The sequence below is a fragment of the Gnatocerus cornutus genome, chromosome 5 (assembly GCF_029298725.1).
Source record: "Gnatocerus cornutus isolate USDA-ARS CGAHR chromosome 5, icGnaCorn1.1, whole genome shotgun sequence".
Lineage (NCBI taxonomy): Eukaryota > Metazoa > Arthropoda > Insecta > Coleoptera > Tenebrionidae > Gnatocerus > Gnatocerus cornutus.
The window spans coordinates 15,939,885-15,962,411 of NC_142237.1; the positions used below are offsets into that span (position 1 = coordinate 15,939,885).

At 33.6% G+C, this 22,527-nt stretch overlaps 1 protein-coding gene across 3 annotated transcripts in view; it reads right to left on the reverse strand.

Moving 5' to 3' along the window:
- Schip1 (Schwannomin interacting protein 1) overlaps nt 1-22,527 on the reverse strand; it is an 85,780-nt gene that overhangs the window by 18,836 nt on the left and 44,417 nt on the right. The window contains exon 1 of one of the 3 annotated variants that reach the window (XM_088036114.1): nt 21,020-21,233. The exons of 1 other annotated variant lie outside the window; for it this stretch is intronic. Coding sequence is in view for 1 of the 2 variants with exons in the window: in XM_088036112.1 (XP_087892238.1) it covers nt 4,387-4,389 (3 nt within the window). In the remaining variant the exon portion in view is untranslated. Of the gene's footprint in view, nt 1-4,386; nt 4,607-21,019; nt 21,234-22,527 lie in introns of those variants that run through there. One more of the 3 variants, XM_088036112.1, reaches the window with a different exon arrangement.

Below are 22,527 nucleotides of genomic sequence, written 5' to 3' on the forward strand. Positions count from 1 at the left end.
ATAAACAGCCGCTTGTTGCTAAGATTTAGATATGAAAGTTCCCTTCTCAGTTTCTCTCAATATTCTTTCAGTCAAGAATGCGCTTCCTGAGTAAATATTTAACATTTGCCCTGGTTTCACAGTTCTAATGTTTATTTTATAAGCGTGTAGTCGCTTGTTAATTTTTTATCAGAGAATACTTTAAATTAAATTGGCTCGTGAAGCTTCAGTACAAACAATTGCGATACTAGACAGACCCGAGATTATTATTTCATGAGCAAATTCCAGACTTTTTAATTTTCTCAGGTAGCTCCGAAACTTTGCACCTAAAATTTATGGAACATGTTTTTAGATCGTAAAAACTTGCTATGTTTTAGCACCTCTACATTATAATCTTGTTATTGAACACAAGCGCATAAATTTCAGATTTTGTTACAATCTTCCGGATCGTTATTGTAACTGAAATAATTTATTGTCGACCTAATTTCATTGTAAGCGGACTTAGCATTGCTTAATTATCGAGCGCTGAAGACAGCCTAACTTGGCACACTATATTTCATTTTCCAGTGGAAGCAAACAAATGCGTAGGTAATTGCGTTAATTCTGACTTGAACAAGATTAAGCTGCTTAAGTTTCTTTTACAAGCAATTTCAGGTTCAGCTAATTTATTGGGATAAATAAATTGTGGATGGTGAGTAAAGCATGGATATAAGAACAGGGAGTGTTGTAGTGGCGACAGCGGCGCCACAGGCAGCTGATAAATCCCTAAAAGCATTACTCTAATTAATAACGCCGCTTCTACCAGCTCCTCTAAACATATCATTCGGTTGTTGACTCCTTTATTGCTTTATGAGTGACAGGGTGTTTTTATATTTGAGGATTTGGTCGGAGAAATGGGTTTATTTTTCATTTCCTGCACTGTGACAATGTCGCAATATTATCTTATGGCTTACAAGAAAGTCCAATCTTGTTTTTGATTAACTTTTTTTTAATTTTACAATTTCTATGTTGGGGGGACTGCTATTTATCGATTGTTACATTTCTAAACTAGACATGTTCTGACTTCCTTCATTTTCTAACTCTAGAAATTTTTTGAATGTCGATTTTGTTGAATTTTTTGGAATTTTTTTGGCTGCTCAAAATTTTTGTTTTGGTTTTTTTAACTTTTTTAGGATTCTTTGGGAAATTTAAAGATATTTTAATTTTTTTTAGTATTTTCCGAGATTTTTAAACTAAACTAAACTGTTTCTTGATGATTTCCTAAACGTCCTCTGGAAATTTTTGAGGTCCTTTGGGTTTATTTAAGACGTTTTAGGCTTTCTCAAAATTTGTTTAGATTTTGTAAAAAATATTTGGGTTGCTCTAGAATTTTTTAGGATGCTGTAAATTCTTCAGGTTTTTTTTTAAGATGGCCAGGGATCCTCTAGGTTATTTCAACGGTCTTACAGATTTTTGAGTAGTCAGAATTTTATGTAATTTGTAAGAATTTATTGCGATTTTGCAGGCTGATGATTTTCGTCTTTTTAAAGCAATGCTTTAAAATGGAACGAATTTCATAAAAAACCTACAGCATTTTATAAAATCCGTAATGTTTTTTCAGATTTTTTAAATAATCCCAAAATCCAGGATGCTCAAAGATTGTTTGAGACCGTTTTAGAATTTTTTAGGTTTTTCTATGAGTATTTAAAACTCCATGAGTTTTTTTAAGATGTTATAAAACATTCAAAGACTTATTAAGATTCTTTAGAAAAAAATTTCTTGGTTCATTGTCATTCTACAATTGCTTAGATTTTAAAAGATTCTCTAGTATTTTACGATTTTTGTGTTTTTATGTTCTACCATGTTCTACCCCTAGAATATTCTACGATGCTTGAAAATTTAAAATGAGAATGGCCCTAGTAAGATTTTTTAAGTATTTCTAGAACGTTTCAAGAAAATTTAGGTTTTATTGAAGGATGCTATTAAATTTAATATTTTCCAAATTGTGGTATTTTTTTGGATTTCAAGGAGTCTCTAGCAATTATAAAAGTTTCTAGGATTTTATAAAGGCCTTTAATTTGCTTGAGTATATTCACCAAAAATTTTTACGAATTTTCGGGAATCTATGAATATTCTGTAGAATGTCTTAGGATTTCTTGAGTGTTTTAAAATTTAATGAGACCATTTTTATCATATTTATCAGATTAAATCATTTTAGGAATCTTTCAGGAAATTTACCTTTAATTTTTTTTAAATTTCCAAAAGAGAAAACTCCCAATTTTTGCGTTCCTGTAACGAAATAAGAATCTTCCGCATAACCCGTAAACTATGCCGAAACTTGAGACTCATTATTAAGTAAGCACTCTGGGCCTCCAAATTTCCAGTTACGATGTACTTCGTTTAATGATTATTAATGACAGCGCCTTGAGGGTGTTAAAAGTGACATTACACACCCTAAAAATTGGAATACAACCTTACTTTATTAAGCGTTGCCCCATTACCATAAAACCCGTTAAAAACTCCTGAAAAAAAGTAAAATCAGATGCGGGCTGCACACTTTTCAAGCTTCCCAATCTGTCTCAGGTAATTTCAGATGATGCACGCCAAAATTGTTCTAAATGGAACAAAGAAAATTGAGATTTGGTATCAGAGATCTTCGTGTTGTGGGCGCTGTTTTTATTTTTAGACAATAATAAAAGAGTGGGCGCAAAACAAAGCACGAGGGTGTGAAGACGTGCCCCACTCAAGACATTCTCTCATATTCATTCATGGAAACGTACCAATTATTCAGCAATAAAACAGCTTTATGGCAAGGCTGGTTATTACGGATCAATCGCGTTAATGGCGTGTTCCGGTTAAATAATTAATTTTGCTAATGCCCAAAGTTGTAGATTTCGTAATTTTACTGCGAATTAATTAAGAGAACACGCGTCGCAGGTTTCTGGCTGAGTTACAGTTCAAATGGGATTTATGACAGTCGTAAATTTTCTTGTCAACTGGGTAATAGTAATGGTATTAGAAGCCGCAAAATCCATTTGATTTTTAAATATTCAGGGCTTCTCTAGGCGCGTCGAAACAGAAAGGATGAGTCAAATATTTAAGAGGAACATAAATTTGCCATTGAAAATAAAAATTGACCGGTGAACTGCGCCCTTAAAAGCTAACATGCCAGAATGGACATTGTGAAAGGACCGTTGACCTTTTCTAGACGGTCAATTAAAAAGAATGAGCGTATTTGCACGTGTGAGATGGTGGAGCTAAATTAGAAGAGTGCCTAGAACCATCGCTGTAACGATTAGGACGAAGTAACTAGGTAATCGTATGTTTGAACTAATTTTAATTAGAGGAAAGAACAACAAAGAACGGAGAGGTCTGTTTATTTTCTTGAGTTGCTTTGGATTTAAATGAAACTCCAGTCTGTCGCAATCTAGCTTGTTTTTAGCACAGCTTCTTAAGAATTTTATATTGCAGAGTTCTTAATTTCCAAAATATTTGATTCCTGGACTTTTATCCTCCCGATTTAAATTTTATAAAGAATTGAACGGAAGTTATGATCTCAAAAATCTAAAGAAAAAAAAAATCAGGATTACCCAAAATCGGAGTACCGAATTTTGTTATGAATTTGATGCACCAGATCTATTAAATTGTCACAGGGGAACCCGGAATTGTTTGCAAAATATTTCATAATTTGCAATCCAACTGTGGTCATCATTTTGATTGCATTCAGTATTCAATTGTTTCAATATTCATTATCGACTGTCCAAAGAGAACAACATTCATTTTGTTTTCAAATAATCCACCGAAACCAAACCCACAATTTCAATATTTGCTTTGGTTTTTCCTTTCCTCGAATTTTTACATTTTTTGTCTCTCATATTGATCCCACCTACACCTAATTAAGCCTTACGTATCTGTTTTAATTGAGGTTTTGAATTACGAACTTATCTCTTTAGTTTGACCTCGTCGTTAACACACCCCCGTATCATATTAATAGGATGCGTCAGAGTTGGAAACTTCATTATGCAATTAAATATAAAACGCACTGGTTTATTTATTGTGGATCTTGATAGTAAAATTCGCTTCGATCGATACCTTTAGTTTCACGCAAAGAAAGGACAATAATATTCAGATTTCAATTACGGAGGCGACTTGTTGGCGGCGGTATAATCAATGGCCTGCCCCCAAGCATTCGTTACTTCCACAACACCGCACCAAAATTCAATGCTTTTAATCGATCCAAACTATTTTGTAGAAAAAGTAGACTTATCGTTAGGACAATTACAATTGCTTTCCTTGATAATGGCAATTTAATAGCCCTACAAATAAAGTGAATTTATTGAAATTGTTTGGAGTTTTTTCTCTAGTACTTGGTAACGTGAGAATAATGAATACCCTAACAGCTTTGAAATTACAGTGCACTAAACATACCATTTTTATTTATCCATGTGGAGGCACAAATTGGACACATATTTTTGAGTGGTGCAAAGAAATATCGCTGCATATCGTGATATTTCTATTGTGCTGCGACTTCACCACATTGTTGAACTCGGAGATTATTTATACAAAATTTATGGAACACAAAGATACGTTCAATTTTATGGATGAATGAACCGCCTACCAAGCTTGTTGAACTAAAACTGACGAGATCGCGTGTGACGCACTATACGAAAGCTGAGTGTCGTAATACAGCTTTACTGGTGTTGGAAGCTCGGGGTTTATTTAATGCCTTAATTGCGAAGGCAAGTGGATAACTATCAGTATGCGAATGTATGCTCGTTCTACATAAAAGGATTTGGTGTGGGAATTAGAAAAACATGACAGAAGGACGTGAGAATGGATTTACGAGAGCTTCATGAACTCATTGGTTTTAGATCGTGCTTTTTACTAGTAATAAAGACAGCTGATTCTGTCGGTTTCACAATTTGATTTTCTTACTTTTTTCGCTTCGGTCGGAATTGGTACAGAAGTGCAGATTCTTCACTTTTCATTTTTTAGCTCGCATTTTTATATTCCTACACTTCACATGAAAATGCCTTCTGGTATTTGCTTAATAAATTACATTTTGCGTTTTTTTTACACTCAAATATTTGAAATTTGTTTAATTTTTTTTTATCTTAACATTTCGTTTATCGCAATACAATTCCAAAGCTCAGAAATGTGAGGCTAACGTGATTTTAAACTAACTTTTTTTTTATTACAATATTTAAAATTTAAAACAATACTATTTTTTTATTGGTACTTAACTAAAAATTGATAGTTTTAATGGCAAAACAATGAGGTATCTTTCGTTTTAGTAGACCTTTTATTTATTTTTCGAAGCTTTGACAGATAGAAAGATGCGACTTGCGATGAATAATGTTGTATTTTTGGTTTTTTGACTGCCATTTGTAAAGGTTTTGATCTACCGATTTCAGATTTGGCCAATTGATAGACCTCGAGCTGCTCTTTCGATTGATGTAAACTCAGAAGTATTAAACTTTGTTTTTGGCCTGGAAAAGAGAGTTTAAAATGATCTCTAAAAACCTATTCGGTCAATATTTCGTTTATCTCTGGAGAAAACTCAAGTTATTGAACCTCATTTAACGCAAAATTTCACGTAGAGACCAAAACTGTGTTGATTTTTACGTACGTCAACAAATAACTAAATTAGAGGCGATTGAAGGTGGAATGTTTTCAGAGGTCAAACATTTTAAAGCTCTAGAATATTTAGTGTTCGATATCCTCAAAACTACGACAAATAAAAAAATTTGGTTTGCTTCATCGTTTTTCTGGCATTTTTGTTGCATCCCGGATTCGATTTGTTTTTAATTTATAAGGTAATTTTTGCAGTTCTGTAATAAAAAAAACAATAAAATTTCAAGACATTACATTTCACCAGTCTACTAAATCTTGCAAATTACAAATATTAAAATAAAAACAAGAAATAAAAAATTATTTTGAGTAAAAGAGTTCATTTGGCAACTTTAGATTATAGAGCATTTTTTTGATGAAATTGCCAGTGCCATTTAAAGGCACCAAATGTTTACGTTTTCGATACCGGAAACTACATTTTTGTTAAAATAAAGTGATTTTTTTGGCCTTATCGTCACAATCTCTTTATATTTCCGTATACTGCATAAACTAGAGGCGTTAGGAGCCACTTTTGCCGGGATTAAAATTTTCTAGGTAAGCAGTGAACGTTTCAATGAACCGTCTAGACTCAACTAGAAAGTACACAAAAGACCACAAAAAACCCAAAGCGCGCTGCTGTTACCTTTATTATCAACAAAAACAAAAAACCATTCCCCAAACTACGCTCACGACAAAATTTCATTCCAGAAAACCCAACATTCAATTAATGCGCATTCTGTGCCCCAATAAAAAAAAAACCATGACCCATTAACCAAAAATGTGCGTTTTCATAAAGAAAATGTTATAAATTCGGGCCTGAATATCGTGAAAAAGACGCATTTCTAAAGCACCGCACGTATTTTGTACGAGAACATTGCATGTGTCTGGTTCCAGACGCTCGGCATCGCGGCGCCTTTAACGGTTATAGCCTTTCCCGAGCCAGGCCTTTCCAGGACAAATGAGTTCGCGACTATCGGGATGATATGTGGTACGTTATGGCGACGCCCAAACATAACCATGGTGGGACTTTGCGAGGTGACAAAAGGATAATTCTGTAATTTAAAATGGAGAGTAGAAAATGAGGGCGTCGAAATGGAATGTTTACATTAAAGACGCCTGTTCTTCCTTAAATATTTAATAAATATGTCGAGCATTTGGATGCGCTGTAAAGTTTACACGTCATCTCGGTGGTGGTTTACATTTTTGAAAATAATAATGAAAAGATTGGTCCGAGTCGATACTTTCTGCATTTTCCGAAGGAATGTAATCGTTTGAAACGACTGAGGAAAATGGTTAGATCATTTAACAGAGATCCGGGCGTTTGTGACTCCTTTATATTTACAATTTTCATGTTTGAATAGATATGGATGTTTGACTAAGCTCTCTAGAGATCTCAATATGTGTTTACAGAAGCGCAAGCTTCTTCGACGGCGAATGTCGCAATAAACGTCGGAAATTATTTCTTGTAGTTTGCACTGTGTATCATGAAACATTTCAGCTTCAGAGTCTACTGAAAGACATTATTTTCGAACAATAAAACTGTTATTGGAATAGACAATATGTAAACATAATCACGTTCATTTAAGGAAATTTCGAACGATTTAGAACACAATGGTCTATTTAGGTTGTTTAGTTTTATTTGCTTTTTTGTTGGATGCAATCTAAATCACGGAAAATTATTTCTGTGCTGCCATTTCATTCGTTGTATTGTGTTTTATAGAAAGACTAATTATTATTATCTTGAATTAGAATTTAATTACGAAAACTGTAATAACATCAGTCTGGAGAATGTATTTTTGGTTGCATATTTATAAATAATGCCACGTCGAAAATAAAACTAAAAATCCAATATGCTTCACAATGGACTATTCTGCTTTAGAGAACAAGTGGTGTTATCGTACAATAGTTTGTTTAATGTGTTATAATCAAAGCAGCAACATTCATTCTTTGTAATTTTATCGTTGTGAGCAACAAATAGGAAAAAGTAATCAGTAATAAAGAAAGCACCATTTACACGAAGTGTAATTGCAGTTTCGCACGTTCTGCAATGTGAAATAACAAAACGTCTAAGGAAACACGTGTCGAGTAACGATTACGTCGGATTACGGTAACGTAACGTAATTGTTTTAAACTTAGCAACACTTATGAAATTGTGTTTGAAGAAGTTGAAACTATCCGCTACACTTTTTGCGTGGAAACTTTGCGTCTCTGTGATAACGAGCAACTGCAATTCAGACTGCAAGTTTTATGCGATGTAATAAATTTCTGCTGAAACTTGGAAGACGGTTCGTTTGCGTTTTTCTTTTAGGAAAGGAAACTTTTCTATCCCGTACTATTTTAATGGAATTCAGTTTTCTGTGTCTTTGCAATTACTGTGTTGGTTTTGGGTCGAAACTCACTTAATTTGGGACAAAAACTGAAATCTAATTTCCGCTTTGAAATATCAAGTGCTAGTTAATTAAGCATTTTAATTGGTAATTCTTCTTGCTAATGTCCGCTTTTTATCTGGAAGCTTTGTTTAGTGTTTTATTTAAATTCAAATCACATCCGGGCGAGATTTCTGAAGTTCGCAAGAGCCTTTTAAGGGTTCGAGCGGGTTTACTTTGTTTTAGGGATGTTCAAGGGAAAAGGGCCACAAAGTTCGAACCGGTAACGGTAATGTGATTACTTCACTACCGTTAGGCGGATAACTTTTGATGCTTCGAAGTTATTATGATTTAAGGCGACGACACTGCGGTTTTTTCAAGGTTAGAAAAATTTCTTCCATAAAACATCTTTGTTCTAATACTTGTAGTCATGTAAAATGGACATTTTTTCTTAGAATATGAATAATTTATAACAGTGTATAAATTATTGTTTTTGTTCCAAAAGTCGAGTTTATCATTAGTTTTATTTCAGGAGTTTTCCATAATCACACTTATCACCTCGGATGCATAATTTATGAGCCCGCCTCCCTAAAAATGTAAATGCACGTTAATTTATTAGTTTTCTTGCATGCGCCATCTGCCACCATTAGATAAGCAGTCCACACATGAAACTCTGGCATTAACAGCAAAGATTTGTAACAAATTGTGCCTTAATAGCAACAAAAAGACAAATAACTCCCTGTCAAAATTTAGCGTGGCAAATCGCCATTTTCATTAAAATGAAATATGTGTGAACATTAAAATAAAATTAATTGCAATGAATTATCCCGAGAGCTACGTATAAACACCATAGGAAAGCTTTTAACAGAAACACGCCGAGAATTTCTGATAAGACGCACATTTATACCAACGAATTGGCAATTTATTCCAACGGAAAACAAAAATTTAATTTGGCCACTCGTTGATGGAGAAATTTTCTCCCGAGAGCGCATTTCCGAGATAATTATTTCCTTCGTTTCCTTAAATCACACGTCTTCGAGACAATACGTGGAGGATAATAATATTATTCATCACGGCAGGTCTTATATTGGATTCAGTGCAGAATTCAAGAATGGCCTGGAAATTCCACCCACAATAACACTGTTCATGGCAGGATGATAAATCGGTCTAGGATGCAGAATGCAGCTGCTATGCAGAAAGCTCAAGCTGTTCTACTTCTATAAATATCGTGTTATCAAGGGCTTTGTTGGAAAAGCTCGGAAAAACGTTATGTAAGAGTCATTATCGCAAATTAATGGACTTAATCTAAATAATAATCCGACGGAAATTATGGCCTTGCAGCGGGTAATTATATTTTCACACTTATGGATAGTTGTTGGATTGGAGGAAGGTTGTAGAGTATAAAATTACCGTCACAATGAAAGAACGAATTATTGGCATGAAATTATTAAATTCTGTCACTTTTAAATTGTCACAAAATGCTACAAACTTTGTATTCTTTGCATTACATTTGCTTTTAGAATATCAATGACTGTTTTAAGGCTTTGAATTTTCCAATATTTTTAAATGGTTAAAATGTTGCTGCTTCTTACAATCTCAATTCTGACTCTTTTAGTTTCTTTGTACAATTATTCAGTTTTATCGAATTCTATATTTTCAGTGATTTCAGATATTTGAGATACTCTTATTCTTCAAATTTATCAAATTTCTTATATTCTTTCAAATTATTGGTTTCTTTAAACATTCTTGTCTCAAGTTCTTGGTTTTCTTCGTCGGTTTTCTTAGATGCGTGTTTTCTTTTGATCTTTTAGATTGTTTTTGATCAAAAAAATTCTTGAATTTGGAGAAGTTAAAGTTTAGGATGAGATTTATTAAAAAATTAAAATGAAAAAAAAAATATATATTTTTTTAAATTGCTGTGAAAATCCATTTTTTTTAAACTTAAGAACGCAATGACACAGTATGCGGCTATGCAAACTAAGGATCTATGTACTTGTAAAATACGTTTTAATTAAAGTTACATATTGAACCACAAATAAAAACTAATAAACTGAGCGAAACATTATTTCGGAATTACATTCGAGTTGAATCTCTCGAGCCACCTGTGATTGCTTCCATAATACATCTGACTGTCGTAATTACTACATATCAGTGTTGCTGCTTCCTTATCAAAATATTTATGCACCTCCGCGATTAATCCGCCGATAACCCTTAAAGCAATAATTTTATTTTAAGTATTTTTCCAGAAGTGTAGCTCGAGTCTCAATGGGACCCGAACTCGAAATTCATTTCTATATTTAATTTGATATCTACGGAGTTCCAGAGAAGCTCTTTCTTATTTCAACGTAGCCATGGTAACGGACAAGAAAGTATATGTACCCTTCCTTGTTTTATAGTTTTACTTGAAATGGAATTTTTACTCGACCTACTACACTTTAGAATTGTTTAGATTAAGTTTACAAGAAATGGATAAATTGGATGAGTTCTGGTTAATAACATGGCGTGCACTTAGTTGGGGTGACTGATGGTGCATTTTACAAGACGGAAACATTGTGTACTGTATGACAGAACATATTTTTATTCCGTTACAGTTGGAAACGCAAAGGATTTCCTCGTTGATGGAAAACAGCGAATATTATTGTTTGCTCTGAAAGCAATATCAACCGGCACAGTTATTTCAAGTTTACTTTTGAGCCTATATCCGTGCCGGAAGCGAGGTCTAAAACGGCCAAAAAGAGTATTCACTAAAAAACCATCGGTGGAGTCAATTTTAGCTATTATAAGCAGGTACCCCGGCGCATCCACCAATTTTCCATGCACATGTGTGTGTTTCCGTTTTTCTTTTCACTGCAGTACAATAGATTCTGTGTCGGCTTCACACTCAATTAATTTTATTTCTAGGAAAGTATGTATAAACGAGGTGGATGACGCATAAAGAAAGCTCTGTGGCTTGAAGCTTTTTTCGTTTATACAGCGAATAACGTTCGGTGTAGCTTTTGTATGGACTGCCAAAGCCTAGCCTACTGCATTATTACGGGGTATTACACGAATAAAGGGCTTGCGAAATAATGGGATGCTTTTTGGTAGATATAGGTCAACAGAGCTTTCCAAGAAAAAAGCGGTTAAATTATCAGACACGTTACGTTACTTAGCTAAATTAGATCTTGTGAGTGTACGTTTTAATTTGAGCCGGTACAAATAAATTGTTTTATAATGTTGCAAAATTCACTTGAATGTTCAGTGTTTCATGTTCTTAAGGAAGTTTTAAGGTGTCTCAGTTTTGCCGCTAGGGAAATCAAGCGTGATAGTCTCGTATAGGTATTGAAATGTAGTGGGCCCTTAAGGGCCATATTAAGGGAGTATTACACACTTTTCATCATTAGTTGGTCAAATGTTGATGCTATCACGTTGGAAGCGCGGATTTTATTTCAGCGCGAAATTATTCATAACCGTTTTAGCACGTGTATTTTAGTTAACTCGGTGAGTATTTAAATATAAAATTTAGTCGTGTAAAATAGGCGATAAAGTGGAACTAACAAACTCATTATAATTATATGTGGTAATTGGTTTTTGATTGACATAAACTGACTAATTAATTAATTACATAATTACTTTATTATTGCAGCAAGCAGGTTTTTAATTGTTAACAACTGCTTGTGTATTTTCGATAATGTTTTTCCATTGCTTTTCTCTCGCCCTCAGATATCCAAAATTCCGACAGGATGGAAAAAGCTAATACATAATAAGTGACAAAAAATGTCTTTACCGGAGTTCTCGTCAGTTTAACAATAATCGTGGTAGAGAAATGTTGCTTTCACAGTGCAAAATCGTTCAAATTTGAATTATTTTAAGTTAGATTTTTTTATTCTTTGTTAGTGGTTTCTTCAAAAGTGTTGTGATGAACCTAAAGTTATAAGTGTTTGTTTATGGGTGAAACTGAATTTACGCGTGATGACATTGTGGATTGTCCACTGGAAGGCATTTGGTAATTTTTCACAATAATTTCAGGTTACTTTTTCATTATTTTGTATCTAATTAAAATTTTATTTTGGTCTACAAAGCGAGTCGGAAATGTTTATATCAAACAAATTAATTATTTTCCAATACCCAATTTTTGAAATGTGTCCTGTCTTTAAAATCAGTAATTAAAAGCAAAGTTAAACAAATTCGATAAGAGCAAGTGTAAAGGATTTTTTGTTTGAACGGTTTTACAATCTATTGAGTTTAAAATCTTTGCATTTTATGCGGGTTTACTCCGTATATCTTAAATGCATCAATTCTCGTTTTCGCCTCAAAAACCTTTAAGAAAATGACTCATAAAACACCTTTTAAAAATATATTTTGGTCGATATTTAGTTTATTTGTGGAGTAAACTTAAAATTATTCTTGTATTACGTAGAATTTTTCTTAAAATCTAAAACTGTGCTATTTTTTTTGTACCTACGTCAACAAATAACTGAATTAGAAGCATTTGAAATTTTGGGTTGTCGCAAAAATTTTGAAGCTCGGGAAATGTCGCTACTCCATATCTCTGGAAGATATGGTTTCTGCCATCGTTTCTCTTGTGCTTTGTTGTTTAGAATCTAATTTACAAATTAAAGTTTTGGCGAACATTTTGTACAAAAGTGTAAGATTTAATGCCTTTTGCTTTTGTAATTGTAATTTAAATGTTTAGGACGTTAGTTTTCTGCTATTATTTAAAAGCAAACCATTTGAAAATTATTTTAACCCAGCGCATCCACCATTTTCACATTTTTAAGAATCTACCAATAAATCTGAGTAATCACGTCACAATTTTCCTCGCTCAATATAATTTTAAAAATGACACCTTTATAGCTTTACCATAATCCACGTTATACGATGTAATAAAATAAAGTAACATCTTCCATGCAATTTCGCCACCATTTTCGGTATAAACGCGGCTTTAGAGCCTCGCTGTCACAACCACATGTTGAAGCCCTAAGCCCTGCCACTCTTTAATTGTGTGCTAGGTTTTATTAATTTTTATAGTCAACCTGGCTCGTATGAGAGGTGATTGGTGTGTAATAAAGTTAGCGGCAAAGATCGTCTGTATCCACGGCAACCACTTAATGCCATCAATCTTCGCAGCCCACTGATTTTATATGAAGTCGATTACAGGGTTATAGTGGTACTTTAGTGGGCTATCGCCCCAAAGAGACCAGATTAAACAAATCTTTTCTTTATGATTGGAGTCAAGTGTTAGGTTTCGACCCATTTAGTCTTATCGGAGTTTTACGAGCTTTTATCGAAACTGTGACAAAATTAAATAGAAAGAACAATAGTTTCCGGGCAAACACTATCAAATTTCAGCGATGTATCGGAATGGCTATATGCAATTAGTTATATTAACCCATAGCTTGGTTTTCAGGCGTTGCAAAGCTGAGTTATGCACATAGGTACGATGGAAATGGGGAGAGTGGCAATTAATTTTACTTAAAATGTATTTGTGGGCCAGACTGTGGTAATTTTCATGAAACCTTATTAAGGTTGAAACTCGGAAAGTTGGAAGAAAAATGTGAGGTTTTGCAGATTGCAAGTGCAAAAAGATTTTGTGGTTTCTGAACGAATTACAGTAGAGGAAGAATACACGCAATAACAGACAGGTCATTGTGAGGCCATTATTGATTTTTAATAAACCTCGGTAGAGCTTGAGGGGTAATAACCGACAAAAATTGCTGTATTAAAGATAATACAAGTATTTGAGCCACTTTTTCGATATACCTTTAAATTGAATAGTAAACTCTCCAAACCAACACTGACTTTTATGGCTTTGTGCCTTGTATATCTGCCCTTATCTCGCATCTACGCCGCATGCGACTATAAAAAAATCCATGTTGAATCTCGAGCAATAACTGAAAGTACAGGTCTATCTCCCTATTTTGCTCCCCAATTCGCTTAATGATCCAATAATTTGGTAAACTCCAACTCTTGTTGTTGACTAATTGCAGTATTTGCTTAGTCGTGATAAAAACAGTCGTATTGTTCTCGAAAATGTCATTCCAATTTGCCCTCGGGGCCTTCAATCGAAACAGTGATGCAACGAGCCATAAAAACATTTTACCCCTAAAACGTCCCGAAGTCTATTAATTGTTCGGTTGTTTTATTATCTGCTTTTACATCGCTTTTATGAGCATTGAAAAGAATCAATTAATGTTGAAGAAAAACGCTCGAAATTGTTCACCGTTTTACACCAAATTCCGGTGGTAGCCATTTCAATGTTGTTCTCACACTAATGGAAAATCAATACGTCAAGTCAACTCTGACTTTTTATGGCTGGTTGGTTGTTATCCACCTTCAATAAAGCAGAAGAAGTAAGAAGTAAATAAACAAGAAGGCGGTCAATATCGCGGGGCGAGATTCAAACTGTTGTCATAAAAAATGTCCTGGAAATTTATTATTATTAAAATGGTGCATGCACGGAGATTGAATTTTAAATTAAACATTTTAAAATGTTTAATTATTTAATATACAATTTTAATTAGTATCGATTGTAATACTTATTAATTCAGTTGCAAAATGATATCGGCAAACGGAAATTTGTCAAAAATGGTGGATGCGCCAACACACTTTTGAGATTTACAGAATAAACTTTGCTTGTTTTAATTTTAAGTGTCCTAAATTACAAAATTAAAATTCCAAAAAACGGCGTGGTCTTCTAACGATACATGTTATAAATATAGCTGTGGCCTGTTTCAACAATTCTTTCAAACTACTCTTTACTGGACTTTCGCGTGCTCGTCCTAATTAAGATCTCCTTGCCCTCGTCACTGTTTTCCTTACTTTCCTCGACACTTACATGTTTCCTTACAAATTGGAGCTTTTTTCGCGTTTAGCATAAAAATTGTACTCTCGATTAAAGCTTTCGAGGTTACATAAATTTTCCAGTGGTCTTGTTTTCCGCCGCTGCTACTCCAAGTGCTTTATCAGCGCTTTCGTGACGCAAAGTTATAAAAATTTCCTACGCTAGAAAATGTTGACCCTCGTGAGCCTGTAAACATATCCATCTTAGTTTTGATTTTCTTCATAATTTATGGCGTGTCAGCGTCCCATGGTGACGTACACCCAACTTCATGTTTCTCCTTATTCGTTCGTCATGGAACAAATTTTTATTTATTCTACGTGATTAATGATCGAGCTTTGTTCGATTTGTTGAGCTGGCGCCCTTCCAGTTCTTCTAGGGCTTATCATGAGCTGGAGCCAATATTGTCAAAATCAACACGCTTCAAGTATAAATCACGTCTTGTGGTCTAATTTCGTGGTATAATCTAAACGTACAACACCTTACGGCTCTCATAATCAATAAGTGAAGTGTGTCGTAAAACCCGGCAACATAATATGGGTTAAAGCGATCGGAAAAAACGCCGACGGAATCGGAATTTTTCCCGGGAAATTAACTGCGATTGTTTATAATGCGGAACCAATTAACTCGTTTCAGTCTAACGATGGGTTATGAGATATTGCCTGAATAAACGCTGAAATGATTGGAATGAAACAATTTTCTGTTTTGCACGGACGTTTTATTCGATTTCATGAGCCGGCAGCAGTTTTTAACTTTTTACCGGATTGGGAAATACATATTTATGGTTATCAAATCTGTCGATATGGCACACTTTCATCAATATTCATTTCGAGCCAATAACCGTCACTATGATCGATCTGCTTTCAGAATTTAGACGCATCGCCCATCACTACATTTAATTAAAAATAAATTGTTATTTAGGGAAATTTAGGAAAAATGTTGAGTGTGTTCTTTTTGTAAATCAGACAGCTCAAAAGAAATATAACTCTGAAGATATAAACATTATGGAAATTCAAAGAATGTTTGTTTTTTATTTTTGGGCATGTTTAAAATACTTGAAATGAAGGTCTGAGTAATTAGATGAAGACAAAACTTTTTGAATTCAGGAATTTTGGATGTACAAAATTGAGAAATTTAAGGAATATAAATCCAATGAATTAAAAACAATATAAAGTTACAATTTTTTGAGTAGTTCTAAGAGTTAGAAGAGTAAAAAATTAGAATAAAATGAACAGAATACAAAAAATATTTCTAAGGATTTGAAGAAGTAAAAAATCTAAAAAATCAAAAGGTTAACAGGAAGGACAATTCCAAGTCCCTAAGCATAAGAAAGAGTTGAAAATGAAAAAAAATATTATAAGTCGAATCTGAAAGTCTCAAAATTTACTTCTCTCTTATTTAAAATAAATTAAAAAATCTAAATCTTACTAAACTCAAAAAATTCTAAATAGTCAAAAATAATCGAAGTTTTTTTTTCTAGTTTTTACATTTTATCGCATTTTTACGTAGTTTTTCAAATTCCATTTTGCAAGAATACGAATCATATTATGCTATATACGCCCTTTAATCATAATCTAAGCGGAATTTCTCGGTTTTATTCTGTAATCTTCCTCATAAAGATGCTGAAATTAATTTCGTTATTTATGTGTTTCTTGGTTGCTTTGTCGACATTTATTGCATGATAGGGAGCTTGGGTTGAGCGGAAATCAGAATTAGTTTGATGAAGTTCCGATGGTAATTAACTCTAGTTTCTCGATCATGATTATCACCGGGAACTAATTCAATGTAGCTGCACGACTAGAAACTTTTTTCAACCTTTGAAAAGTTTAATGAAAAATTTGAAATAATTTCAGCTGATTTTTCTATAAAAACAAAAATTTGTTACTAGTCTAGACATTCAAAGTAAACATTGTCGAGCCGTAAACATGCAATTTACGTGTCGACAACAGAACAAAGTTTAAAAAAAGCCACAGCGTGTGATTAAGAACTCAGACGAGATTTAATCAAAGCAACTATCGTTCATTTTCCAGCAAATGCTAACAGTTGTAGCATGTCGGAATCAACAAAAACTGTAAATAGACTGGCGCAAAAAATCACCAAACAAGCAGTTTTATTCGTCTTGGCAAAGGTTCAGAGCTGACCACCTCGGAGACTAAAGCTATTTAACAGTGGGTTAGAATTACACTTCGGACGTGGTCGTTTGTGATTGTCTTAAGAGTGAAGTTGAGTTTAAGCCTTAATATGCACAATGGGCCCAACCTCAATCCCTGAAGTGCTGTACGTCCCTGAGCCATTATCTTTATCCTTTTAAAATAGGTCGTTTTTAAATTGGCTGTTAAATCTCTGATTTACAAGAGAGGTGGCTCACATTTTATGAAAAAAAAATTGGTCATCTTTAATGGGTGCTGTAAGAAGAACAATATTCTCATAGAGGAATGAGACTTTATTTTATTGCCCCACAAATTGTACTTTTTCTAGTTGAATTGGCTTCGAGTGAAATTTATGAATGTGAGGTCATGCAAAGATAGTGCAAAAGGAGCAACTCGCCAGCTCTTGTAACATTTAATCTCCATCGTGAGACAATGTAGCAGCTTCAATGGCTCATACAGCACCTCCGCAACAAGAGCATCTTTATTAAGTGCATCCTTTTAAAAAAAATTTCCCGGTTTTAATTTCATCGTAGCCAACATAAATTCTCAAGTAATGGAAGTTTGGTGCACTTGTGCACATAAATAATGGCGCAAATTAGCACCGATTCCGCCATAGAAATGTAACGACCATCACGTGGGAGGAGGTGGAGCAATAATTCTCTACCTAATTTCGTGCTAAAGTGGCTGCCTAATGCCGATAGGGTCCAATTCAGAAATTAAAAAACCAAACCAATAATCGTTTGCGAAACAAATTACAATAAAACTGGTACGTTGCTGAATTCTTCGTTTAAATTAGAACCATTACTGTTCCCCAACAGTCGTGGCGCAATGTTTCGCCAAAAATTAAGCTTGGTAATTGCATAATCCAAACACTGGAAGCATTTTAAACAAGTCTTATTTAGTGGGGACAACGACACATTCATTTTTATTGGAACGGTCGACACGCGAAATTGAAAATTTCGTCGAAGATGCTGAAAATCGACCTACTTTTATTTCTTTCAGAGCTGAATTGCGGTGTTTCTGGAGATATCCGATTACCGGAGCAACGAGTGATAATTCTCTGTTGTCTTTGACAGATTTTGTCGCCGGAAATTGATACTCGGGCATCTATTCGAATTTTTAAACTGGGAGCACGGCTGGCGTGGAAGTTTTTATTGGAAGCATTACGACGATTTAAAACTTATTATAGCACATACATTAAGACTAAGACTGCAATGTAATTTCAAAAACTGTTGAATCTGTAAAGTTACTGTTGTCTTTGTAGTTAAAGCAAGTTCGCCAAGTTCAAAGACACGTGCGCAGCTTTAGGAACAATGTTGCTACTGGAAATAAATATTTATCGCTGAGTTGTAAAATAGCTCCATCCATAAAGTTTCGATTCTCGTCGCTAAATCATCGTGACTTATTCCACCTGTTTACTTATTTTATTATAACAGATTAAAGAATGCCCTGAAACCACAATAGTCCGTTTGCGTGCTGCTAGCTCTTTAGATTACTTACCTACGTTTTATATTATTATCCTGTTGGATCCACTTTTTTCATTAAACTACGTCAGTATCTCGTGCGAAATTCTATTCGTGGTTATGGATGTAAGGTGCGAAAAAATAATTGAAAGCAAAGTAGATTTCTGTGTCGTTAGGCTGAGGTTTAAAACAAAGCTGAAGAAAATCCCAATTTTCTGCCATTACCGTGAAATCTAATCCAGGCGAACCTTGAAATTCCCATTATCGCATCCACGTTCTTTACTATGATCTCAACAGAGCAATTAGTTTTAATTATGCGCCCAGTAACGTTAACCCGTAAGTTTTCACGGTGATATATAAGGCGCTTTCTAATTGGGTACGTAGCCGACACCTTACGCGATCACTTGAAATGTTACTGCGGTACAATTACGTTCAGCTTTATATTGCTGTAATTGAGGTCGTATGTTACTTTGAAGAAAGTCGAACCTTGAACTGGCGATAAGTCGACCCAAAAATTTCCCTTTTAATTAAAACCGCTCCAAAATTAAAGGGATTGGTAAAATTTTCTTTAAATTAGTCCCAAAGTTATGTTTGAACCGGAAAAATTGATAAATTTTGTCCGGCGCATTCACCATTTTTGAGCGCTTTTTTTTCCTTTAGACATTTGTAGTGTACCGTTTTTTTAAACAGTTTTTTATACATAAACAAATATTTAGAACAAATTTTATTCACACTGAAAGTTTGAATTTGGAAGACAAAATTTGAAACTCCATGCATGAATCAATAATGGGCACTTTCATTGGAGTTATGGACAGTCAGTAATGGCCATTCATTGATATTCAATAATGGTCATCTGACAAATGTTACAAATCAATCGACAAAGTAAAAATAAATAATATCGAAAAAAGTTGGTCATTTGTAGTAATCAGTTTGCTGTTAGGAAATAAAGATAAAACGAGTAATAAATGTCAAGCCTAATTCCACGTAAAATCCAAATTCTTAAGTTCTGAGTAATGTTTCTTTGGGAAATCTAGAAAATAAACCAAAAAGTAGCAAATGTAATATAAAAATTTTACATGAAATTCTGTAATTCCGACAGATTTTGTATTACTGGAATAGACGTTTGTTTGCATTTAAAATCTTTTACTTTCAAGGCGCTTATTAAGTGTAGTAAACACATAATTTTTGTATTACAAGAATTATGCATTTTAGATTATTTTGAGACGAACTCAAAATTAAAATTTTATAGGTGTATTAAATTTTACACCCTTGACAATTTTTTGCTAATAAAATATGAGTTTGTAGACTTCATGGAAAGTTTTATAGCGCCGGACAGTGTAGATTTCTACAAGAAGAAATTATAGAAAATATGTAATAACTATGAAGTTAGAAAGTCTTTATCTATAAACGATAGATGGTGTATTATCAAACACCGATCGTCAGTAGTTTCCTCAAAATTGTAAGAACCGTTTTATTTGATGGTGTTTTAGTGACAGTTTTTTTTTTTTGTAAAAATTTGTCATACATAAATAAATGTTCTTATAATCAAAATTTATTACCGTCAACTACTATTTTAGTAGAAGTGTTATGTGCAGTTTTCTTCTTATTCTACAATCTAATCTCTAAAGTTTTTTTTTAAATTGTTAGTCATCTAATATCGAACAGATCTTGTGTGATAAAATCTAATTGAAACTAAAGACAAATTTCAACGAAACAAATTAGAAGTTGTTTGTTCAGAGATGAAAAAAGAATAATTAGAAAACGATAAAAATCAAGAATTTTAGAATTTTTACTTATAGAACGAGCTTAACATTCAAAACTGTGTATTCAATTAGATAACTCTGACATTATTATTTCTAAAGCAATAAATTTTTAAAACTTATTGATTCAAAGGCGCTTATTAAGTGTGTATCAAATTTTAAATGTTTAGAGAAAGAAGGACAAAATTTAGAATTTTTTATTTGTAACACTAATACAAAATCCAAAAGTCCGACAAATTTAACTTGTTTACTTATTTGTGCAACCGTTTTTTTCTAAATAATAATAAGTACAAATTTATTTATATAGATCTTTCGTTGTTTAGGTACATCGTTTCGAGATTTTATTTGTGATGTAAACTTATTGCGAATCTCTGCAAAACAAAAAACAAAACAAATTTGTTTAATCTTTCATTACAGTTTTCAAATAAACAATGTTTATATTAAATTTAATTAGTTTTTATCTGTGAAACGTAATTATTTATTTTCAATTATTGTACAATAATTACGATATTTAAATATAAATTTGAAAATAATTTCAATCGATGTAAATAAATAACAAATTCATCGATGAAAAAAGTCGGCCAAAACCACAGCGTAAACATTCAATTCTGTATACATTTCATTCGAAAAATATTTATTTTTTCCAACCTGTGTTTATTTAATTTTCCAACTCTGCGTTTCTCTTATCTTTATCCAACCCGTGAAAGCATCACATAAAATATGCGAAAAATTCGAACCTAACCTCTAGTCATGACCTGTTGTAACAACGCAATTCAGTAAAATGACAACCTCTGAAAATGAATGTGCACATGTCGTGCTAGAAGAAAACACGCTAAACTAGCAAACTAATTAAACGGAACAATAAAACATCCATAAATAAGTGTAAACTCACCAAAAACCGTGTCGAAATCCATTTTGTCGGTTTTACGAAAATTCGACTCGGGCAATACCACAGTTATATAACACAATGAGCCCGAAACCGGTACGACTGTTGTCCTGCAGTGAGTGTCCACCTGTTCAGGTGAAGGATATGCGGTGTGGCGACGCCCTGAGTCGAAACTCCACGTTTGACAGGGCGCCGCGACGCCGGCATGCGCACCCTAACCCTAAACCACTCGTACTCTTCGCTCGAGCATATTTGTTATGGGTTTGAAGCGTGTGTATTACCTTCAATGAAGACATTAGCCACTCAAAGGCTACGTTTGCAGGTCTGCTTTGCCTAATAGGCTGCATGAAGTATTTAGCATTTTGGCAAGTGGGGTTTATTACACACTTCCCTATGCGAGTATGAGGGTTGAGGTTTTTAATTAGGTAAATTGGCGGCGTGAAATATGCACGTTTTTTGGTCAATTTCCACTTTTTCTGACGTGTCGTATTTTTAATAACTTACTGGGGGTGTAAAGCTACAAAAACAGCTGATAACACCAACGCGCTACTGATAAAAAAATTCAAACTGAAATACAAAAAGTCAAGTGGGTGACGTTTATGAGGCGTACAGGAATAATAAAGAAATTACAGACGTGGTTCGTTCGGAATGAGTCGAGATAAAGTAATTCTAACTTTGTGAAGGTTTCGAAAACGGGGGAAGGTTACTTGAATCAACTTCCTATGTCTAATAATAGTTTTGTAACGGTGCAATAATGGATTCCAAAAGTGGTTTTACTTTGTAATGGTCCAATAGAAGCGTTAAACAAACTGAAAACTAAATTTGAAACCCAAATCAGACCCTCAACATCACTTTGAAAATGTGATCGAAGCTTGGAGGAGTGAAGAATTTTTGCGAAACGTGAGGCATCTACCATTTTTATGTTTATTGTTTAAATTCTCTGGATAATACAAATAAATACACCGGATTTTTTAGATTTTTTGTTTTTCCATTTTTCTAAAGTTGTTTTACTAAAATTTGTTTAAATTTTCAAAGAAAAACGAGCACAAAAATTTGAAAACCCGGCGCATCCACCATTTTTTCCAATTAAAACCAATTTTGGAAACTACACCACCAAGTTTTAGTACAACCTAAAACCAGCATTTGTCACGTTCTCCTATTTAGCAAAATGATATTTACCTCCCCGTTGCCAAATCGATCCTCTCCATAGAAAATGTTGTTATAATTTTTAAAAAAGATCCTTTTTTACTGTTATGTGAAAAAGCTTACTGCAAGTTTTCCCATTATGTATAATAAAGTGCGAATTAATGTTGGTCTACTCGAGCTTTAATATTAATGATGATATAAACTCCATCGTTGAGCACAAACACTCTTTAATTACATAATGATCGTTATTTCCCTGTCTTATCACTCGTTCGTGCTTATTCTTTTATGTAATCGCACTGTATAGTATAAACACCAGTCGTTATTCAAGATGGAGTTTGCTAATACATCCCAACCGTATCTGCTTTGCA